The sequence below is a fragment of the Ciconia boyciana genome, chromosome 24 (genome assembly GCF_034638445.1).
Source record: "Ciconia boyciana chromosome 24, ASM3463844v1, whole genome shotgun sequence".
In the NCBI taxonomy this organism is placed as follows: Eukaryota; Metazoa; Chordata; class Aves; order Ciconiiformes; family Ciconiidae; genus Ciconia; species Ciconia boyciana.
In genome coordinates this window covers 6,022,510-6,045,032 of record NC_132957.1, presented here as the reverse complement: position 1 = coordinate 6,045,032, position 22,523 = coordinate 6,022,510, and the positions used below count along the sequence as shown (strand labels likewise).

General features: G+C 45.5%; 1 protein-coding gene across 1 annotated transcript; it reads right to left on the bottom strand.

The window, feature by feature from the left end:
• Positions 1 to 1,364: 1,364 nt before the first annotated feature.
• Positions 1,365 to 16,463, bottom strand: LOC140643607 (uncharacterized protein KIAA1958-like). The gene is made up of 4 exons (XM_072845651.1): positions 16,377 to 16,463; positions 8,175 to 8,263; positions 6,180 to 7,380; positions 1,365 to 2,956 (listed from the first exon to the last, which is right to left on the bottom strand). The coding sequence occupies exons 2-4, from the start codon at positions 8,175 to 8,177 to the stop codon at positions 2,109 to 2,111; spliced, it is 2,052 nt and encodes a 683-aa protein (XP_072701752.1). The 5' UTR covers positions 8,178 to 8,263; positions 16,377 to 16,463; the 3' UTR covers positions 1,365 to 2,108.
• Between the last annotated feature and the right edge of the window lie 6,060 nt (positions 16,464 to 22,523).

Genomic DNA, 22,523 nt, shown 5'->3' with positions numbered 1-22,523 from the left:
GTTAAACCCTTGATGAGGTCTAATTTAGCCTGTTACACAGGATGCTACTCATTTGTATGAAGGGCAATTAACTGGAAATTTAGCTTAAACCCACTGTAGACACAAGTAAACGGGATCCACGGATACCCTGTGCAGAAAGAGGCAGGTGACTTCCCCGGCCAGCGGCGTGCGGCCGTGGGAACGCAGGGTTTCTCCGCAGGGGAACGGCTGCTCTCCCTCCTCGGGCTCCCTTCAGGGCAAGACTGTCGTATGCAGATCTTTAGCACACGCAGCGCTACGGAATCCTGTTCTCTTTTGCCATGCCCACTTGGCAAAGCCTCTGAGCCCGTCCCGGCCGCCGCAGCCCCGCTCGTGGCTCAGCCCCGTAACCCCAGCCCGAGGCCTGGGGCCGGGGAAGGGTGCGGGTGTGCGGGCACGGCTGCGGGCAGCTGGGGCAAGGGGTTCGGCGATCCTGGTTTTGCTGGATGATCGGTCCTTTCTGGGAGGTTTGCCTTCTGTCGCCGTAACTGCGTGTTGGGGGCAGCCGTTTGCCCGTCCCCTTGTTCTGGGATGTCCTTGCCTATCCCCGTGTTCACGCCGTTCTCTCTTGTAGCCGCCCAGAGAACCAGGAGGTGCCATGTGCTCGTGACAGGATTAAGTGAATGCTGCTGGCTAATTGTGCCACCTGATCTTTAAGGCAGCAGCCTTTCATTAACGAGCTCTGGGTGTGGACTAAAGGGATCAGCACAGAGGAAAGAAAAGCCTGATCTGGTCGTTATCTTCAGGCAGGGGGGGTAAAGCCCAGCCCTGTAGGAAAGGCCCTGGCCCTGGCCCTGGCCCTGGCCCTGGCCCTGGCCCTGGCCCTGGCCTGTTGGGCACAGAGCTGCACATCTGGCTGGCCTTGACCGGGGCCCTGACAGGGCCGTCAGCGATGGCTGCGGCAGTCGTAATGCCGTCTGTGTTTGACAGCACGAGGAAGGCTGGAAGATGCCCTCCAAGCATTTGAGTGAGTGAGTGTGTCTTTTTTTTATGGCTCTTTGAACATCTGTAAGTTATTTGGTGATATTAAATGCTGCTTGAACAGGACCAATTCTGGCAAAGGGTTTGGCCACAAAGACCTCGTTAAGAAACCACAAATATGGGCTCCGTAGGGCTTCACGCAGCCCAAATCCTCCTCGGGGTCAGCTCTGTAACGCTGAATACCAGCAGGATCAGAGCAGGAGAGACCCGAGCACAAGAAGTGAACACGCTGGCATTTCGGGAAACCATTACCTGGTAGTTTGGGGTTACTGGCTCCATCTGTGTAGAACGGACAAATAGACCAGCCAAAGAGGACTGAGTGAAATGTTCTTTTATTAGGTTGTGTCAACAAGTCAACCCAACGCCTTGACTGGACTGTAAGACAATCTATTGACTGAATAGTACGTGAACAGCTGAAAAAAAGCTGACTACGTCTACCAAAGTGTATTTATGTAGCTATATTTAGCACTCTGGGGAAAACACCATAAAACCTTTCAATGCTGTCAGCCATTTTAAACAACTTTTTAAAACACAGTCACAACTTTGTAAATCTACAAATCTTTCACTAAGAAAAATGATATAAACCTTGTTGAAAGCATTCCCACGAGACATGGATTAGCAGTTGGCAAACGGGGCATTTCATCATTCTCCTTCCACCCCAGAACTAACTCGTGTTACTTATCTTTTTATGATAGGCTTATACTACAGACTAAACACTGTTACAAGTGTCAGCTCCCCGAAATATGAGTGCAGCTTAAACTCCTAGCCAAGCTCTTCAGCTACTGAGCCCTCTCCATCTTCACATTAGCTATTTTTTCATGTCATTAATAACACAGTAGAATATTAACTTGTTTTACAAACGTGAAACCTAAGATTCTCATATTTATTTAACTTACCGAATTATCAATTCCATTAATAGAACAGTAGATGTTTTTCACTTAACCTGAAAGCTAAGGCGATGCAAATTTGTAGATGACTTGTGTCCTAAGGTGAAACTGAAGAGAAGGATGTTCTCAACCCACACTAAATAGTGCCACTTAAACCTTTCAAAGGCTACTTTGAAATGTACTCCTACCAAAAGTGGCACAGCAGAAACTAAATGGATGCCTTTATTTCTTGGACTTCTTTACAGGTCCTTTGACTTGCTGGATAATAACTTTCAAGATCTTTTCCATTTTGGCTTTTGTCAGTGACTTTCTACAGTACCATATTTGGTCCCATATGGAGCACAGAGGCTTGGGAGCTAGATAAAGCGGATCGTAGTCATGAAGCATGTCCAGTGGCCTCCTCTTGGCATACTCCTTATAATCTGCGACTGGACAGTTATCTGGATTGTCAGGCTTGGCAAAGAGACGTGGACCCAATTCCCCTGTATTTACGTCTGCACTCAGATCATCCTTCCACTCCAAGTACTCCAGCTCTCCCTCATTCTTTTTTAGCACAAGCTGTCCCCAGTACAGATTATGGCTCTGACTGTGTGCGCTTGCCCCAAACCCCCTAATGATATTTGTGAACATGAGGTGCAAAAAGCCCTGAGGGTGCGTCTTACTTAAAAGTCCCTTCTTACGAAGACACTCCACGTCTTCATCTGTCAGGTTCTCCAAAATGCTCCACTCTCCCTCTCTCTCTTTTTGAGATAGGTGCTGATGCTTTAGTTTCAAGGCTTCCCGAGACGCTCTGAATTCCAACCCTTTAACCACGCTGTACTCGTAGTTGTGATCCTTGAGGTACCTCTCTATGCTGCTCTGAAAGAAGTGCAAAGAACTGGCAGAAAAATCTGTGCCGTTCTGTCTCTTTGCAGAACTGTAGAACGAGGCCAGGTAATTATCGAGGACTTCGGGTGGCAGCTTATAGATCTCGTGTGTTTCAGAAGGGCAATGTAAAACCAGCCAGTCTTTGAAAATTTTTATATCGCCAGTGTTACGGTTTCTCTTTTTCTCCCACTTCTTCAACACATCTAAAAGATAAGACACAGCTTTGTGGACAGCAAGAACTTACAAGGAGATCAGTGAAACATAAGGAGATGCAGAATAATGTTCACCTTCCTTCTAAAAGTAATTAAGAGATTGTGGGACTTTCACAAACCCCTTCCTTTAAAGCTTTGGTTTAGATCTGTGTCCTCAACCAGCCAGCCAGCACCACCTGGCAGCACCAGCCTGGACAGGGAAAGGACTGCCTGCTTGCTTGTTCTTTCTCGCTTGGCTGGTGAATCTGCATCCTACCACGTAGATAAACTTAAGATATTCTTTCTTTTTGAATTATGTTTAAATGGGAGAGAATGAGTTCCTAATGAGATTTAATCACTGAATGTCATTGTGGGGTGCACATGTGGAAAGCACTGGTGCAAGTTCTACGGGTCTTCTCCAACAGCAATACAGGACTGGAGACTGGACCTGTCACTGGTGGCTTGGCTTGACATTGAACTTCACCCTGGCTGACTTTGGAGTTGACAGAGTGCGCTCGTAGGCCCACACTCGTGGGACTGGCCATGTAACCAGTGACTGCAGTCCTGGGCCTGAAGTGCTGGCTGTGAAGCCCAAGCAACCCCAAATGGACTTGATACACTTTCCTCAATTTCCAACTACTCTGGCGTGTATTTTATGGTGACTGCAGTGGCCAAACTCTGCTCTGTTACAATAGATGGGAGTTGGCCTGTACATGGATCTTGTGATCTGCCTCAGGACTAAGTAGCATCCATTTCACATGTTCAGAGCATTGTACAATATAGTTTGCGTTATGCAAAATAGATTTCAAAGCATTCTTCTTTACCAAAATCTCTTCAGGCAGGAGAATTCTCATTGTGAAATAAAAACATTAAGCAAAAGTTAGGAGTAGATAGTAAGGGAGAGCAAAAAGATGAGTAAAAGTGTTTTGCTTTGTTTTTTTAAAGGATTGCCAGGATTCCAGTTGGGTTCTCTCTCAAGTTGCTATGGCAATACCACATCTACCTAGTTCGATGTAGCATGAGAAATTAATTCTTTGGATTGCTGAAAAGCTCCATCTGCTCGCCTGTGACTTTTCCAGGGCTTATCAGGGGTAGGTTGAAAAGGATTCTAGAGCCAACATCTAAAGATTCCCCTTCTTGCACCGAGTTATTTTATACACGCTTAGTCATTACCTTAAAATGCTGTGGCTGGACTGAGGTGGATTTTACTGATCCCTGTGCTGCTGTTTTGGGTTTTTTGCTTGTTTTGTTACTGACTGCTCTACGTGAAGAGATGAATGGCTTGTAAATCAATATACGCAGAAGCCTTGCTTGAGCCATAAGCCATTTATCTTGGCAGAAACGGCTAATACACAGACATTCCCAGATGAATTCCCAGTCCCTTCTGATGATATATGTTGTCAATTACAAAAATAGTCAAATAATGTTCACAAAAAACAACTGTGCCCTTTGGTACGGTTGTGGCTCCATAAGGAACATGAATGTCTGTAACCCCAAATCCATTCAGAACTACTAATGGTGCTCTAAGTGCACACACTGTGTTACAGACAAACCCCAAAATACTATTTCAGTAATCTCTTTTCTTTTGAAGGACACTGTCCTGTCCCCTGCGCTGCAGAAACCTGCACTAGGCTGTTGCTCTCTAATGTTACGGCTGGTTGAGACAGGGCATTATTTCAGCAGAGAAATAGCTATAAATGTCTGGTGCAGTGGGACAGGTACTCGGGGTGGGACGGGGTTACAGCCCTGCCCTGCAGCGAGGGAGCGGTTTTGGAGATGTGGGCAGTCGGGAAGCATCCCGCGCGGCCACAGGGCAGTGCCGCAGCAGCTCTGCTGGGCTGGGTGCCCGGCATGCCGCGGACAAGGGTGCCACGGACAAGGCCGTGGGGCTGGACTGTGACTGTGGGAAGAGAACAGGTTTTGGGGAATATGAAACGGGATTCTCGTACCGAGCACGGGGAAGTGAGACACATGCTGCTGGGGGCTGCTTCTCGGGTAGGTGGAGCCAAGGCATTAGGCCACTGGATGGAAAACATATACTCTTACTCTTTGAATTATATTTTTAAAATCTGCCTCACTGTTTACACGTAGATACTAGCAGACAAAGCCATAAAACTGACTAGACAGCAGGTTACTTGGTATTAATGGGAAATAGCACCTGCAGGCACTCAAATCATTATAGAGGCAAATTTTGTGGCTTTACTATAACTTATTTAAAAACCCGGACATTTGCATTTTATTTGAGGTGTTTAATCATTAGATTAAATAATATATATGTACCTGGCATTAAGGCTCCAGTGTATTATACACATCTATCCTAAAAGATGATTATTTATTAATTAAATCAATTTCATTGATGGCTTCCCCACTACTTGCAAAAGACTAGCATAATTTTGATAATGTCCACACACAGTATGTCAGCTGTTCCTTCTTGTGTGGACGGTGTCTGTTTTATAGCAGGATTAAAACAGCCGCAAGCTAGGTAGGCTTCCAAAATCTTCATCAGACAGCATATTCTTATGATACAGATCATTTAAAATATGCTCTGTGCATGACTTAACCTTGGTATTGAAAGTTCCCTAGTAAGCAGTGTATCTTGCAAGTTAATGTTTGAGCAATTATAACTCTCCCCACTCCAGCAGGATTCCAAGGACAGCGTGTATGAAAATCTTGAAATTCTTAAAAGTACTAAAGCAATTTGTTTAGCTCATGTAACTTAATATGCAGGATTGAAACTTTGCTCCCATTGCAATTTCTGGGAGTTTTGCCATTGCCTTTTGTGCAGCCAGAGTGTCAGCCACAATTTCTCTGTTTCCCTGCTTTAAAAGTTATTTCCTCTTGTCTTCTCTTGAGACCTGAGTTCCCATCTCTGTCTCCAGCTTCTCACAGGGACTCTCTCTTACGTACAGCCAACATGCTAGGTGGTGATACTAAGTAAAATGAAAGACCAACGTATTCAAACTGGGTAGTTAAGGCTGGGCCACAGCCAAGTACACATTTGGGTACCTCAGTGAACAGCATCATCTATTGAAGCACTGATTGCTTAAGGTAGGAACCTTCTTCGTCCCTTTTAGTAGAAACAGAGTGCCCCAAATCAGAGGCATTTACTTACATGCTACAATACAGATTGTGGTAGCTATATGAACTCACCCTCCTTTAATATTTTGGGAAAGTGATTAATAGAACGCACCCACACACCCACAAACCCCTCCAGGAATAAAACTCCAACTCTTACTTTTGTTTGAAGATGCAGGTGGATGGTCTGTGGTCTTGCTCTCTGGACTCAATGAGGCTGAAAGATGAGGTGCGTGCCCAGATCCTGACGGTTCACTCTCCTCAATAGGGTTTTCAGTAATGTTCCCAATTAAGCCTATTCCTGGTATGCCATGCTCAGGAGGGCTCAGCTGGAGTTGCTGCTGGACATCTACCATGGCTTCAAACTCAAAGAATGTCACAGAAGCAGGTGACTCAAGCTGGGCCTTTGCTTCAATGTTGGAGCCGGGAACAGATTTTAAGTGTTCTTTTGGTACGGTTGACCCAGAGGAACTTCTTGCTCTAGAAGTTTCAGTTATGGACCCTGCAGGATTAAGAGCACCTAACCTCACGAAGCTGCTGTCCAGGCCCTCTTGATTGCTGATGGGGGACTTCAGAACGCAGGCAAGAGTTAGGGGTGGCTTTCCTGTTGGGGCAAAGCCAGATATTTGGGTGGCTGTTGGCTTGTTAAATGCCATCATCCGATTGCGATGCATTTGCAAATCTACCTCAGAAGTTACACCTTTAATTGGTGATTCTGACAGAATATTCTGGTTGATTCTGTCTCCTTGGTCTTCTTCATCTGATATACACTGTTCTTCGTCAGAGATGATTTGTAGCTCTTCGTTGCTTTCTAGCTTCACCTTATGTCTGTCAGTTTTGAATTCACCACCAGATTCTGACAAATGCTGCTCTGCTGCAAAGCATGATTTCGTGGATTTGCTATTTTTTCGATTTTCTCTGGGTGACGGTTCATTATGTATTATGTAGACTGCGTCGTCTTTCTGCTGCGTGACCCCTGGAGATCTGCTACATGACCCTGTGCTAACAGCATCTGCTTTAGCCCTCTCAAAAGATGGGGTCATCCTGAACCTCTTTTCATCTAAATTAGCTTCCCTTGATGAAGCCTCAGAAGATACTAACCTCTTTCTCTTTTCTACAGCTTCATTCTCTTCTCTGCTCCTGACATATAACTTTCCACACTGCCAGTGATACGCATGTCCAACTCCACATATCCACAGAACAGAACTGTCCCTGCTAGGATGACCCATGTTCTGCACAGTTTCCAAGGCTGGGATTTGATTGCATATGGTCCCATGAGTGTGTGCCCAGGTCACAAGATTGGAGAGATCCATGCGAAGTGAACTGGCATCGCTGCACCTTCTGTCACTGACACTCTCATTCTGTAAAAATGTGTTGGAGATAACTTAAGTGAAAGAGGATGTGCATAAAATAGCAGTCCAGGGGACTGTTTCTAGCCCCATCTCAATGGAGCAGTAATTGTAGATCAGTGATTCCTCTAACGATTCTTTTTAAAAAACAATTTGTTCGTTCTTTAAAATAAATAAGTTCATCCACTTTCAAGACCTGGAGGGTAGGTTGTGGGCATGGTCCTGGAATGATTAATTTATTATAGATATAATTTATGCGTACCTATGGGCTCTGAGTCCTGATCAGGTAGCTCAGCTTAAGAATTTATCATACCCGAGCTGAGCCACAGCAGCTGTTCACGTGCATGTTCAAAATCCACAGCATAACCGAGATTAACACCCTCACTGAACCACCCCAGCAGCGACCACAGCTCAGCTAACGGAAGGGTAACTTGCTGAAGTGTAGCGCTCTGTTTGCAAGTCTGAGTCCTGTGATCCCAGCAAGCTTGTACCCATGGCCAATTCTGTACTCGCTTATGGAAAATAACAAGGGAAAGTGTCAGGAACCAGCTTCTCGGTCTCCCATCCCCATGGCCAACGGGGCTCATACTTCTTTCATCTGTCAAAATGGTAGCACTACTTGCATCAAAGGGAAATTGGATATATGAAGAAGTTGCTTTTGGGATGCTTTTCAGAAACTAAAAAATGGACCTTGCATCCACATATCTAAAACGTGTTTTTAAAAAATCTAGCCTTTTTAATGCTATAATTGATTCTGTTAGAAACAATTGTCTATGGTATCATTTATGCTATAAAAGAATACTTACCATGCTGCTGTTTTCTATCTCACTGAGCCTTCTCTCAGGTGGAGATCAGTAAGTGACTGTCTGAATATTCTTTCTTTCTCTCTCAGAACCTAAAATAATCATCATACGTGTGTGTGTCTGTGTGTGTGTATATACATATATATATTTAAAAAAAAATATCTGGCTAGCAGATGCAACTAAATTTTTCAATGTTCAGTCCAAAATAAATGCTACTGCAGAAAATGTGCCTTCATTAAGGTGAGCTCCCATTGAGCTCGAATGAACTATACATAGAAAGCTTGACTTGTGTAAATATTTGCAGGATTAGCCTCTACAGCATACCAATCAAAGTTGAAACAAAATATAAATATTTGAAAATAGAATTTTAAAAACCAGACTCTGCGAGATGTTCCTTTCAGCCCTGGCCCTTTGAACGCAGGCTGCGGTTAGCAATCTTTACTTCTCCAAATGGAGTGAACTGCAGAAACAGAAGTACCAGAAATAGCGAAGCTTGTTCAGATTCTGACATTATCTGACTTTTCAATAGTAAAAAGAAGAGGAAGTTTTCTAACTAAAGAATTATTTGCATACGTGTGCTGGTTTTGGCTGAGATAGAGTTAATTTTCTTCATAGTAGCCAGTATGGGGCTGCTTTGGATTTGTGCTGGGAACAGTGTTGATAACCCAGGGATGTTTTCGTTCCTGCTGAGCAGCGCTCACACAGAGTCAAGGCTCTTGCTCCTCACCCCACCCCACCAGCGAGCAGGCTGGGGGGGCACAGGGAGCTGGGAGGGGACACAGCCGGGACAGCTGATCCCAACTGACCAAAGGGATATCCTACACCATACGATGTCATGCTCAGCACATAATGCTGGGGAAGGAGAAGGAAGGGGAGGATGTTCAGAGTGATGGCGTTTGTCTTCCCAAGTCACCATTACGCGTGATGGAGCCCTGCTTTCCTGGAGATGGCTGAATACCTGCCTGCCCATGGGAAGGAGCGAAGGAATTCCTCGGTTTGCTTCGCTTGTGTGCGCGGCTTTTGCTTTCCTTATTAAACTGTCTTTATCTCAACCCAGGAGTTTTCTCACTTTTACCCTTCTGATTCTCTCCCCCATCACACCTGAGGGAGTGAGCGAGCAGCTGTGTGGGGCTGAGCTGCCGGCTGGGGTTAAACCATGACAATATGTAACTCATTTACTAGGCTAAATCTGAAATTCTCCCATCTGTTTTGAAATGTTCTGTGTAGTAGCCTAGAAAGTAATCATCATTTCTGTGTAACAGGTTAGAGAAGAACAATCGGTCACGTAACTTACCGTCAACATACATATTGCAAGAGAGCCAAGAAGCCTTATGATGCTATGTGACTGATACCACATGCATTTACAGTTCATAATGGCAGTCTTTGCTCCAGGCATCTTAGTCTATTATTAATTAAAAGCTTTGCATTTAGTGATGGTAAAGGATGCCAGACTGAAAACACTGGACCCAGGAATCTTGTCTAAACTGGTTCTTTGAGCAGCTCTGGCCTAAATGTGACACAGCTTCCCAGTGAGAACAGGCCCTTGTTGGCTTTGAAGGTGAGCACACACGTGCAGAGAGCCCAGCACACTGCGAGTACGTGTCCTCACCGGGTGCGTGAGCTCGAGCCTCTGGGTCTCCTGCTCTGCACAATCCTATTCTCTGAGCAAGCTGCGGAAGACGGGAGAAGCCCATCCCAGCTGACAGATGTAGGGCTGCTCTGTAATCCGTGAATGCAGTGTTTGTCTGCAGGGATTTATTTCATGAGCATGCTAGTTAAACTGAGGGAAAGCCTGTCAGTGCACAGGCAGGAAACTGCCGTACTGCAGAAGCCCTTTTGTGTACCAGCATCTGAGGCAGAGGGTATGCCCAGTGCCTTTAGTGCCCTACCTCCACCAGCCGTGCTTACCAGCTCCGCACGAGGCACCAGGGCGAGGAGGGACCCGGGTGAGGCTGAGGAGCCCTGCCTGGAAGAAGAGATGTAAGAGTGTGACCGGCCGGGCTGCCCAGGGGTGGCCGCCAGCCCCATGTGCAGGGCAAAGTGTGGTGGCTGCTGCAGGGCTTGGCCAGCATCGGTGACATGAGGTGGGGATGTGGCAACCATGCAGTGGAAGGCCCTTACCCTCTCCCTCTCCAGCCTGGCACCAGGACGGGGTCACCTGGGGTTCCCCATGGCCACCTGCCCTAACCCAAAGCCCCTCACCGCCAGCAGGGCCGGTCTGAGGGGGCCCAGGGGCACCTGAAGGCGCCTGGCTGGCTGTGGGTGGGGGCAGCTGCCTTCCCCCTTCCCGTACCCCCATCCTCAGCATCCGGCAGCAGGGGCCTCCAGAGTAGGGTTGAGACCAAACAAAACCCAGTGATTGTGAAACTGCCTTTTGGCCAAGCTCCTGCACTGAGGAGGAGCCCTCTGAAGTGTGTTTACGTGTGCCCTGCTCTGCCAATTCCAAACTTGCAGAAACTTGAGGGGCAGCAGAGTGACAGGCTGCGGAGCTCCAAGGCTGCAGCTGGGTGGGCACTTACCCACCTGCTTCATTTTAAGTGAATGCTTCGATCCGCTGATGCCAAGGCTAAATGTGCTTTGCTGGATGCGAAGCCTAAGTGAGTAAGCATGCAAAATCTCTGGGCAAAAGTTTAATTGTTCCGAGCAGGAAGGGGGGAAAAAAAGCCACGAAAGTGGTGTGGGCCTCCACGCTGCCCAGCAGGAGGGAGCCCGTCTGCTGCCTGAGCGAGGCAGGGGTAATGACTACAATGACAAATACCTGTAGAACAATTAATGAGTCTTTGGTAGTTAGGCAAAGCTCAACCCAAGAGGAAAGGAAACAAAAGCGAAGCATACAAGAGCAGCCCTCTCTAACCTCAGGAGATAGGGCAGGGAACTAAATGTCCCTTTGAAAGAGAAAAGCACAGGTCAAATCTCTCGCAGCGCGTCAGTTGTACTTCCCGATGGGGGATGAACAGTAGGCATCGGAACAGCTCCCGTTTGGGGGTGAAACTGCTGCATGGCAGTACAGCTCTGCAAGGCCATTCTGCACTTAGGCTAGTATCAATCCATATGTTCCTTCTTACGGCTTTCTAATTATAGTATGGATAATTTTAGCCTAGGATGCTTTGCTGTTTGCATATGCTAGCTTGTGAAACATGTAGAGCTAGGATTTTCAAAGAATTTTCTAACTGAAATCCGCTGCTTGCTTTAAACAAAAAACGGACCAAAAAACCCTGTTCTAAAGCAGCGAATGCATTTTGAGCTCTTGACCTCTGTTAATCTAGGCGTTGCATAGGATCTACTGTCACTGTGATCTCACTCCTAATGAATCATAGAAAATGGGGTTGGATGTCACCTCAAATGGCCATTTCAGCTGTCCTCACTCCTCACAGAAAAATGAGCTCTGCCCAAACTTCTCCCGAGAGGTTCGTCTAACCTGTCTTCAAACCTTCCAAGGACAGGGAATTCACAACCTATTCCTGGGCCTCGCTGTGCTTCAGAAAGCTGAACATAAACTTATAGGAGAACCATTTTTCCCCTTCTGAAGTCAAAGAGTTTTATCTTCAAGTTCAACCTGTGTAATTCTTCCCTAAAGGGCTGAGCTGCTCGGACAAACTAAAAGGAACTTTCATGCCAATAAGTTGGTGCTTACTGTAAGTAAGGGAAAACTACTTACTGTAGTGTGGGAAAAGGTAACAGAAACGGAAGCTCTGCATGGTCATAAGGCCATGAAATTACTGGCTTGGCAGATGAACATCTTGATTTCTATCACCAGTGTCTTTAAATGGAATGCTTTTATCTTTCCTTATCTCCAAGCACATGTCTTCCTTTTCCTGATCTCTTTGAAAAAAAGCCTTTTTTCTCCTGATATTTAGTTCCAAATAAAGGCACTGGTAATCAGCTAAGGATACTTCTTCAGCCCACTCCTGCTCTCATATTTACATCAGTTGAGAGTACCTCCAAAGAAACTGTCAAGCGGAACGAGTCTGAATTTACAGTTACAACTGAGCGGAAAAAAATGAAATATGTATTTACCCACAAAGGCTGAACAGACATACTTCTCATCTCTTCAATTAATAACTATCCATCTTGACCATTGCCACAATTTTTACCTGCTTCCAACAAAACCAGGATCCCTGTGGGGGAGGGTTCTGGGGTTGGGGGTTGAATTTTGTTTTGAAACCTTGTGTGTGGTTCAGTATCTGCATGGCTGTGAGTGATGCAGCATTTTAATTATCTTTCCAGGAGAGGCTCCCATCTGATAACGGACACTGTGTATGCCGGACCCACACCTTTGTGCAGAAAAACAGGACATTCCAGAGCTATACGGTAAATCTTTTCTTTTATTTTTTTTTAACCCATAGGGAATTTAGTGCACTGATATAACCTATAGTTAAGTGAATTCATGCTCACTAGAGGAAAAAAGTTAAAAAAAAATTGACAAGATTTTGGTTTCTCACATGTGTGATCTACACAGTAAGCTTTCAAGACATCAGCACAGTATATGCTTATTTTACCTCTGTATTCAAGAAAATGTGGCCAAGTAATTTCAAAGATGTCTACGGCATTTCAGTGGAGCTCTTAAAACTCAAGGCTGACTAAAAGCATTGAAGCGCTTATTCCCTTTTAAGACTTTTCTGTGTCCAGTTTGAGCCCTTGGGAGGGAAAAAAACATACTTGGCACTTTCTGAAAATGATTCTCTTGTAAGGTCTGTCAAACACAGGTACCTGGCATCACCTGAGAATGTAAACATCTGAATCTTACTCTTTACATTTCAGTGGACTCTGTGCAGCATTATGGTATGCTGAGGGTTCTCTGAAACCCTCTGTGACATACACAGGCTTATGCAAGCAGGATAACTAAATAAAGAAACTAATTGTATAGGCACTGGAAGCCCTTTAACCACTTTGTTCCTGTCCCTCCACCCTGCAATAGTCCTAGCAATGTTTCTCTTAAGTCTTTTATAACATCTATTTTGCAGATTAGAAACCTGAGGCACGCACAAAGCAAGTAAATACGAGAGCTTTGGCTTTTCAGCTCCAGATAAGACAGTGCAGGAAACTGGAACAATCCGGGTAGGAAAACAACAGGATACAGAGCAGCAGTTCTTAAACTTGACTCCCGCCCCTTCCCCTGGCATGGATTGTGTGCTCTCGCTCACTTGAGAAACCCTTACTGGAGGTGGAGGGACACGGGGCAGCTCTAAAATACACATACAGGAGGGGGCGTACCGCCAGAGAGCTGCCAGGAACGGAGCGAGGGACACTGACGGGAGGATGTGGTGTCCGGGGCAGGAATGGGATGAAGCTGTACTTAAACACATCTGGTTGCAAGACGGGAGTTGAGAGCAGAGCAGAAGTAGCTCATGGCTGCCAAAAACCATTCAGCTTGTCCCACCACTTCTTAGCAAGGGCCTTTGGGGTGGATTAATCATTTCCCAGCACATTGTTTTTCCTGTTCTCTGCAATGTTTGTTTCTCTCCTCCCCCTCCCCTGTACAAGAGCCTTCTCAGCACCTCTTCAGCTCTTTTCCTGCTTCACCACGTCCTTCCACCGGTATCTCCTGTCCTACTTGCAGAAATACAATTCCCAAGATACATTCTGTACTTGCTACAGGGCGGCATTCCTCCATTTTGAGAGATGCTCCCAGAAAATAATATCCAGTATATCTGATGGAGGGCAGGGTCTAACTGCATGCACCAGCTCTGAGCGAGAGAAGAGAGACTGCTGTTAAATATTAACCTACAGCACCACATTCCTTAAACAAGAGCGTTTTTGTTCAAAGAATCAGACACAATTTTTTTCATGAGTCCTAATTATCTCTTCTCTTGAGGGTCTGCATTACAGAGCTGCTGTCCTTGTAACATAACTGTGAGCTCTAAGTCAAGTCTTCGTAAAAGAGCTAATAAAAGCCGCGGCCAGCTGGCAAAGGATCGCCTGGTCCAACAAACAGTAATCAACCCCTAAAAACAGCTGTAGTAAAGGAAAAAAATAATTTTAAACCATGAACTTCTATAAATAGGTCCTAATATTTTATTTCCCCAGGAAGAAGTGGGAAAGCTGAAATTAGTGAAGGACAAGTCTGTTACTTGGGCAGAAAGTGCTACAACGTCGATTAATAATTGTGTGAGTTACCCTGCTAACGCTGCCATTTGTGAGCGGCTTCACAGTTGGGGTTAGTGCTGCCAGGGGATAGTGGGCCATTATTTTCTGTAACAATTCTATATGCAGGCTGGTTTACTCTTCCTGGGGTTTTTTATTTTCAGTCCTGTGCTATGGACGAGTACATAATTGTATCGGCGTAGAACTGACTGTGGGAACTTACTTTGCTCCCCAGCAGCCGTTTGTATTAAAATGATCTTCTTTCACTTAATTCATGGAAGAAGATGTCTGTTGGCAAGAAGGCATTTGTAGGAGTGTTTGCTACTCAATTGCTTCTCTCACTCGCCGCGGTATTTTTCATAAAGCACGAGCTTTGCAGTCATGGGATAACACCGCCATCTACTACAAAACCCACTTTTAATCCTCACGGTTCCGTGGGGTTTGACTGCAACGGGCTCAGCAGCCAGACGGGAAGGACGCAAAAAACCTTAGGATTCTTTTCTCTTTCTTTCTCCTACGACCTGCCCCGGGCGCTGGAGCTCGCCGCCGCAGCTGCGGCAGCCGGCAGCCCGCCGCTCGGCCGCTCCCCGGCAGAGGGTGCTCGGCCGCCGGCCAGGCCGGGCCGCCCCGCCCGGGCCCCGCAGCCGGCAGCGCTCGCCGCGGGCCGGGGCCGGCGGACGCGGCCTTCCGCCGCCCTTCCCGCCCCGGCCGGCCCTGGCCGCAGCCCTGCCCCGACGCCCTCCGGCGCTGAGCGGCCGCCGCAGGGGCCGAGGGCCGCCTGCCCCTCTGCGGGGGAGGCCCCGTCCAAGGCCCTTCCTCAGTCCTGCGGCAGGACCTTTGCACCCGGAGCTCCGGGAAAGGCAAAAACGTAGTGCAGCGCTCGCACCGTAGACTGACTGACCTCACCGTGCCAACTTTATAGGAAACTTGCTATCCTGCTGCTAAAAATACAGCGTAAAACTGCTGACCGGTAACGGTGCCTCAGCCAACTACAGGAACTCCTCCACTCGCAGTCCTGGGGGCAGGGATAGGGGTGTTACTGTGCCTCCGGTTCTGGCGATCCCCCTTCTGTTGATAGCGTTTTTATATCAAACAGCAAAAATTAACATCCCGTTGGGAGTGTGCTAAGGGGAAGTTGCAAATCTTACTTAATTTTATTGTCAAAGTGTTTATTGCTGTTTTATGTATTTCTGAGCAGCCTTTTAGAGTTTAACTAAAATCATAGTGTGGCACACGCCATTTTTTCTACCATCTGCTAAACTAAAATGGAATAACCACTGCTGTAAGCTGGAGGAGACATTGTCCAAAGTTTCAAACACTGAGCCGTGATTCGGGGCCTAGCATCCATTCCCCTCTGTTTGACCCGAGCCAAAACACTCTTTCCTTCTGTTCTGCATCACACCATTACCTGTCCGCAAACCAGAGGTAATGTGTTACTTCATAACACACGCTGGATGAAGTGCGGTAGAAATTTGCTATTACATAGGATTTGTGGTGAATCTGTGACTTGTAATTAGACGTAATTGTTCACAATGAGACGTAGTAACCTACTTTTTTATAATACAGAACAATTTTAACAACTGACACCTCAACCCATTGCCAGGCTTGAGGACTTCACCTTTTTAGAAGCACTTTAAATCCATGGTGACTCAGTCTGAGGGTGTATGTAGAAGTCAGTTTTGCTAGCAACAGGCAAAGAGCTAGCTCATTTTTACATCTCAAGTGTTTATGAAGGTTTGCTGAGGATGTGATGGTAAATGGCTCCTGGAGGTAGAAGAACTAACTTTGCTGGTAACCAAAGCGGAGGGAAAGTTCCCTCTGTGTGGGATCACTTTTCACAGTCTCTGCTGGGGTCTCTCAGGCAGATGCAGATGCCCACAGCTGGCACAGGGAAACCCAGGGTGCAGTGCCCATGGAAAGGCAAGGTGCTTGTCCCTCACAAAACACATCTTACCAAGCAGCATCCAAGCTTTTTGGCCACAGGCAAATTCATTAGTTCATGATATCTGGCCATGCGGATAGGATATTTGGGAGCATTGCCGGCTTCCCACCTTTGGAGCCTTTGCTCCTATTTAATTTTCTACTATTGTCCTTGTTTTGAAGTGCCACGCTCTCCCTTACCTCCTCCAAGGTCACGCAAGATGCTTCGGGAAGCCTCCCGCGGAGCACAGCAGTCTGCAGAAGGATGAGAATCTCACTGGCACCGAGTGGACAGGGAAGCCTAGGAAGTAAGGGAGAGAGAGAAGACCTTAGTTATTTAGAAAAGTGGTCTTAAAGGAACATGAAGATCCCTTGTGTGGGATGGAAGCAATAAGCAAAAGGCTCTGCCCTGAGCGCTGAGTCTGCACTCAATTTTTATGGGTTCTGAATGGCATGCTTGAGGCAGGAGCTGGGATCGGCAGTATCTGGAGAGGCACCAGTAAGAGGCAGTGGCTCCCAGTTTCTGTCTCCCACTTTGAGTGCTGCATTCAGCAGGAGCCGAGAGCCTCACAGATGAAAAATACCACAGATGGATGGCATCTTGCCTCTTGGAGAGGCAGCGAAACCCAGCGTTGGCACACCTAGCTGCTACTTTGGAAAAGAAAAATACACTCTGGCATGGTATCCGTAAGAGGTTGCCAACCCTTGTCCTACAGCAGTGATAACACACTTCCCAAAGCGTGAGCAATAGCAAACAATTAAGCCCACTCTACAGATTCAAGCAAAACTTGAGCCAGCGGTGGGTTTGGACCTGGAGTTCTCCACTGAAATTGCTCTGAGTGCACAAAAGGCACTTCTGAAAATATGCTTTGAAACGTTCTCCAAGCCTGCACTGCAAACCCAGCTGTCTCGTACTGGATCTTCCAGCAGACACTCTCAGATGACTAAGGCATCAGTGAATGCTTCTTAGAAAATCACCTAGGCTGCTGGCTCACTGAAGCCTAAACGGGTACCTCAAAATAGCTATCTGTGCATGGCCAAGCTCCTTGGAAGGCAGGCCTGGCTATTCGAGGACTGGGTCACAGCCACAGCCGTGCTGCTCTGTTTACATAAAATCCTTTTTGTTCCTTTGGTGACCATATGTGTACTTAAGTCCTCACGACCAAACTTAGAGGGAAGAATCTTGCTAGCTGACTTCTAGTTGTTGCAGAAGTAACTGGTCAACTCGCAGTATGAAATTAAGTATTTTCTCAATAAATGAAGTATCACTTACATATCTTTTTAAGCCCTGACCTTAAAGCAAGAAAATTTAGCTGAAGATGCCCCTCTGAATTAAACTCAGCTCTGTAAGAAGGCTGTTCCAGTTCATGAAAATCATGCTGGTGGCTTTCAGTGCTTGCAATACATGAATAGCTGGGAGTCAGTCAGCGACAGATCTCCAGCATTTAAGATGTGTCACTGGTTCTTTCCTTTCTAACTAGCCCAATCCTTAGGAGTCTCTCGAGCGGTGTTGATGGTGTGTTTTTAACAGGAACACATGTGAATTAAATGGTGTTTAGAAAATGCATGGTGTGTGTGCTGAGCAGGTAGCTGTGCATAAAATTGACAGTTCTGCAAACAAGGAGCCTTTTGTGCCTCTGTTCTGGGCACCGTTAAGGCCCTGTGACTGACATGAAGCACCCCTCGCACGGTGCTCTCTGTCATCGCCCTCTGCATTCCCTGCCCTAGTATCTGAGCATCTTACCAAATTAAATATTAAACGTTCTAAAGGATATCGTGTTCCTTTGGCAACTGAGATCTCGAGTGCTCTCAATTCTCCCTGACTTCACATTTTGCAGGTTCATGTCTTAATGTTCTTTCAATGCTTAATTTAATACTCTGCAGTTCTTACTACACACTCATGTCTGTTACACAGAAAATTTGCCGTACAATCTGCTAGACAAGGAGATAGCTATTTAATGAGCAGACATTGCTCATCAGCATCCAGACCCTAACCTACGAAGATGAGAAGTGCTGTGGGGAAGGGGTGGATGGGCTGCGCAGCGGAGGCCGGCTGGACAGGAAGCCACATTTATTCTTAGCAGCAAGGGTCACACCAAACCCTGCCGCTGATCCCAGTGACAGCTCCTTACGTTAGCGGAGGGGAGCACTCGCTGTCAGGGGCCAGCTGTAACTATGTAAATAATATTTAAAAGTGATTGGTCTCTGTATTAAAACATCAGTTCTAGGATACTGGATGTAGGCCACTGTTTCTTTTCACACACTTCCATCTAGTTTGATCAAATAAGAGCAACTCCATTTTTACGTCTGAAATCAGAATGTGAACTTTCTTAACATTTTCACCATCTGAAACACAAGCAAGTCTTCATACCACAAAAGCCAAAACCCCTTAGCTTTGGGAGCAAGGCTTCCCTGCACTGTTTCCATTGCATAACATCCTTCAGGAGCATATGGGCCAGCAAACAGAAGACGTCCGCTGCATAATTATGGCACTGACAAACCAATTGAACCTCAGCAGCTGCCACTGGGGAGATTTCATTCATTCCCAGTATTGCCTTTTAAACTTAAGTGGCACTGGAACAAACACATCTTTGATCCAAGTAGGAAATCATTTGGAGCTTTGTGTTTAATAGAGCTGAAGCCCTGGGAAAATGATGTCTTTATTAGCCTGTATGACAATGCAGGCCTCATGGCAGGCACGCAGCGGTTTGGTGTGTCAGTCCTCTTACTTTCTCAGATGTATTTGGACATATTTGTTCTTGAATCAATGTGGAAACAAGGACTTTAATTCAGCTGCGCTGCTGAAGCGCCTATAAACTGCACGCATGACATCAGAAAGAAGTATTCGGGAAGGGGAAGAGGGAGCACAATTTTGCCAGTTCCAAAATAGAGCTGGTATGTCTCTGTGTTTCTGTCCTTGTGCTACGCCATGCCCTTTTTGGGGTCACTTGTTTCTCCCTGATCTCCAGGGGAATTACTGCACTAATCAGGGTGTTGCATATTCAAATACAGAGGAATATACATGGCCATTACTGTGCTACCTACACATAGGTACTTAGGTATGCCTCTGTGTGTGCATATAGATAATAGGTCCCTTTAGATAATAGGACACCTCTTCAATGTTGCTGAAATTTCTACCAGTACGTTCGCTGATAGAATTTAATGAAAAATACTGAAAAGCCATGTGAAGAATCCAGTAAGGATAATGTTGGTGTGCTCCAGGCACGCATATTATAACCCGCAAGATTAGAATAAATCCTGCTCTGAATGGAAGCCTAGGGAGGAGGAGGTAGTGGTATGTTGCCAGCTGCATGTTCAATGTGAGGTTTTTCTCTCCTGCTATATATTAGTCGTGATGCTACTGTATAAGCTAATCAGCACAAGGCCTAATTATAATTATGCTCCTCTTCCTGAAAAGAGCAATGTCTATTTAGACCCGAGTACATACTCGGGCATGTTACGGGGATATTCTTAAAGGACATCAGTCCTTCGTTGTGCATCACAGTAAAGAAGAAAAAGATTGACACCTTATACTGAGGCAAAGGTAAATATGTCTTTGCAAATTTTGCAACAGTAAGCTTACTAAGAAAGCAGTAAGATCTATAAAATATTCAGTAATGATTCCTGGAAAGTAGTCACTAAAAACTCCTAATTCATTCACTAGTTCATTGACTTTGGTTTGGCAATACAGTTAAAGAAGCTGTCCGTGTTTTCTTCCTAAAAAGACAGCATTGGGACTACATTCTAAAACATCATCTTGCTGTTATTTTTAAAAACAGTATTCCCCTGGATCCTTCAGAAACTACTTAAATGCTTCGTTTCTTAGAAAGTTGCTTTAGAAATGCAAGTCAGAGAGTTCCCAACAAAACCACTTTATCTTATTCGCTGGTGGAGGTAATTGTAAACATTATAAATCTAAATATTACTCTTAGCTACAAACAATTATATCAACTGAGAAATGGAAGCTGGCTCGCACACAGCAAAACCCGACATGCTTACAGTAAGAGAGTGAGCAGCTTGCAGACATACACATCTAACGGAGAATTTCTAGATGCTCTGCATGTGTATCTCTCTTTTAGGGCCCCTTTTTCATTTAAATGAACTGTGCTCAGACTATGAAATTCCCCTGTCTGGAGTCATCTAGCATCTGTGTAATATCCATTTAACTGGCAGATGCGATGGGAGACAACCTGACAACAGAGGACATAGGTGATGAGCTAGCATTTCAGCGAACAATACCTCAGCCTGACAGGTGAGTGATGCTTTAGAAATAATGCATGAGCTTCAGGCTCCCAGTCCACCCTAGTCTGTCACAGTGCTGCTCACCTGGTAGCTGCCATTTCATTTACCATTGATCTCTCTTACAATGTCAGCTGCGCTGCTGAAGAATTAGTGTAACACAGCAGCCCGATAACGGACTTGGGAAAACCCGCTTACTGGTGTGCTTTTGAGAGAAAGAGGCACTAGGGCTTTCTGGTTCTGTGAGTTACGCGGAGCCCTCAAAGTTCCAGCATGACTGAGACCTCTTTGAAAATCTGCTTGCTGAGCCATCAAGACCCCCTAAGTGCTTTATCAGGAAACTGGCACCATCATTAGAGGGTAATAAAATAAAATCATTGCAAGGAAATGAAAGAGCATTCCAGTCCATTTCTGAGCAGATTTGTAGCACGGGAAAGCGACTGAACTGCACTGATCTTTCATTGCAAAAACTACCCCTGAATAAAGAAAAAAGAAATGTAGAACTGCAGCTACAGAACAGAAATTATGTTTATTTCCCTGCCCTAGGATAGCACAGGGAGATGTGCTTGTAAGGAGGGTTGTTTGTAGAAATAAATGTTCATTCTTGGCAGTGGAATGCAAACTATGCTGAAGGGCTGGAAACAGACCACTTTGTAAAGCTGAGGCCAGAGTAAGGGAAAGATGAAGCGAGGTTGTGGGGAGGAAATTCACATTCATTTTTAGCAACTTGGAGAGTTTCTCAAGCATGTTTGACATTTTTAATTATGCTGATGTAGAGCCTATTCCAAGGACAAAAGAAGTCAGGATTACAGGATAAACAATTAGGAAATTTCCTACCAGCCGGCTAGGGGTAGTGTTGCCTGTGGGTCTGGAGACTTTGCTGAAACACAGAATCATCTTTCATACTTTCTAGACAGATGGAATTTGAATGTCTTGCACAATCTTCACCTAGGTCAGGAGACTCAGGTCATGGTCTTACAAACTTTTACCAAAGGCGTATTTTTTGATAGCCCACGTTAGACAGGAAAGAGATTAGTGTGAACTGCTGCTATTTGTCCAGGCTTTCCTGCAAGGTTTCCTGAGAGGGTAGGAAACAATCTTGCTATGCTTATATCAATTGTCTCAGAATCTGTAACTTTACAATGGAAAATAAAACTGAAATTTCTCGTGGAGAATAAGATCAGCTCTACAGCCCCAAATCATGGAGTTGTGGCCTGTTTGTCTGTTTTCCATGCTCAGAACATCCTGCATCATGACCACAGCATCTCACTTTACACGTGAGAAAAGAGCTTAATGTGCTTGCTCACCCACCTTCCTTTCCGAACAATTTGAAAAAAAATGTACCTACATTTTGGCTTCTGTGTCAAGGGTGATATACATGGCACTGCAATGGCAAGAGCTTCCCACTTGTTGTTGAGCAGAAATGTTTCAGAAACCTCATACAGGAGTGGCTTCTAATGCACACCTGCTCGATTTGCCTGACACCCTGCTTCGTGTGCCAACCCCGGGGCTGCTGCTGGCACTCCTAAGATGAGTATACTTGAATAGGAACTTGCATTCTCTTTGAGATAATGGAAAGTCACAGAGGAGGTATCCAGCTTTTGGGCATGAATAAATCATTAAGGGTATGAATTATTCAGTGATCATCCCTACAACATGTGCTACATTCAGACTCAAGAGGCAGTATCCCTATTGTGTGGGTTTTCTTCGCAAACATTACAGATGTATGACAGGCTAATGAATCTAAATAGTCAAATTAAATTATGGGAAATAGGATTAAAATAATAATATAAAAAATAGCAGTAAAAAGCTCCTCGAAAGAGTTGTGATACCTCAGGCTGGTGTGACAATGGCCAATCTTTTAACTGGGTGGCGTTGTTGAAGCAAGCTGTCCACAGCAGTTAGAATCATAATGTGAAGTATGACTAAATAGTGGCTCAGGAAATTGGAAACACAGGTTGGAGCAAAGAGCTGGAATTACAGACACAGAATCAATACAGAAACCCACCCAGTCTTCTAGTAACCTGTGTGTAACACAAATACCCAATATGGGCATTACCTAGATTTCTCAAATGCCAATATGCAGTCTTGGTAGCACTTATGAGATAA

What these genes read in the sequence shown, in the direction of transcription:
- LOC140643607 (XM_072845651.1), bottom strand. An exon ending in ACCTGCATCTTCAAACAAAA is followed by an intron (nt 2,957 to 6,179) that starts GTAAGAGTTGGA and finishes CTTATCTTTTAG; the next exon opens with ATGTGTTGAAGAAGTGGGAG.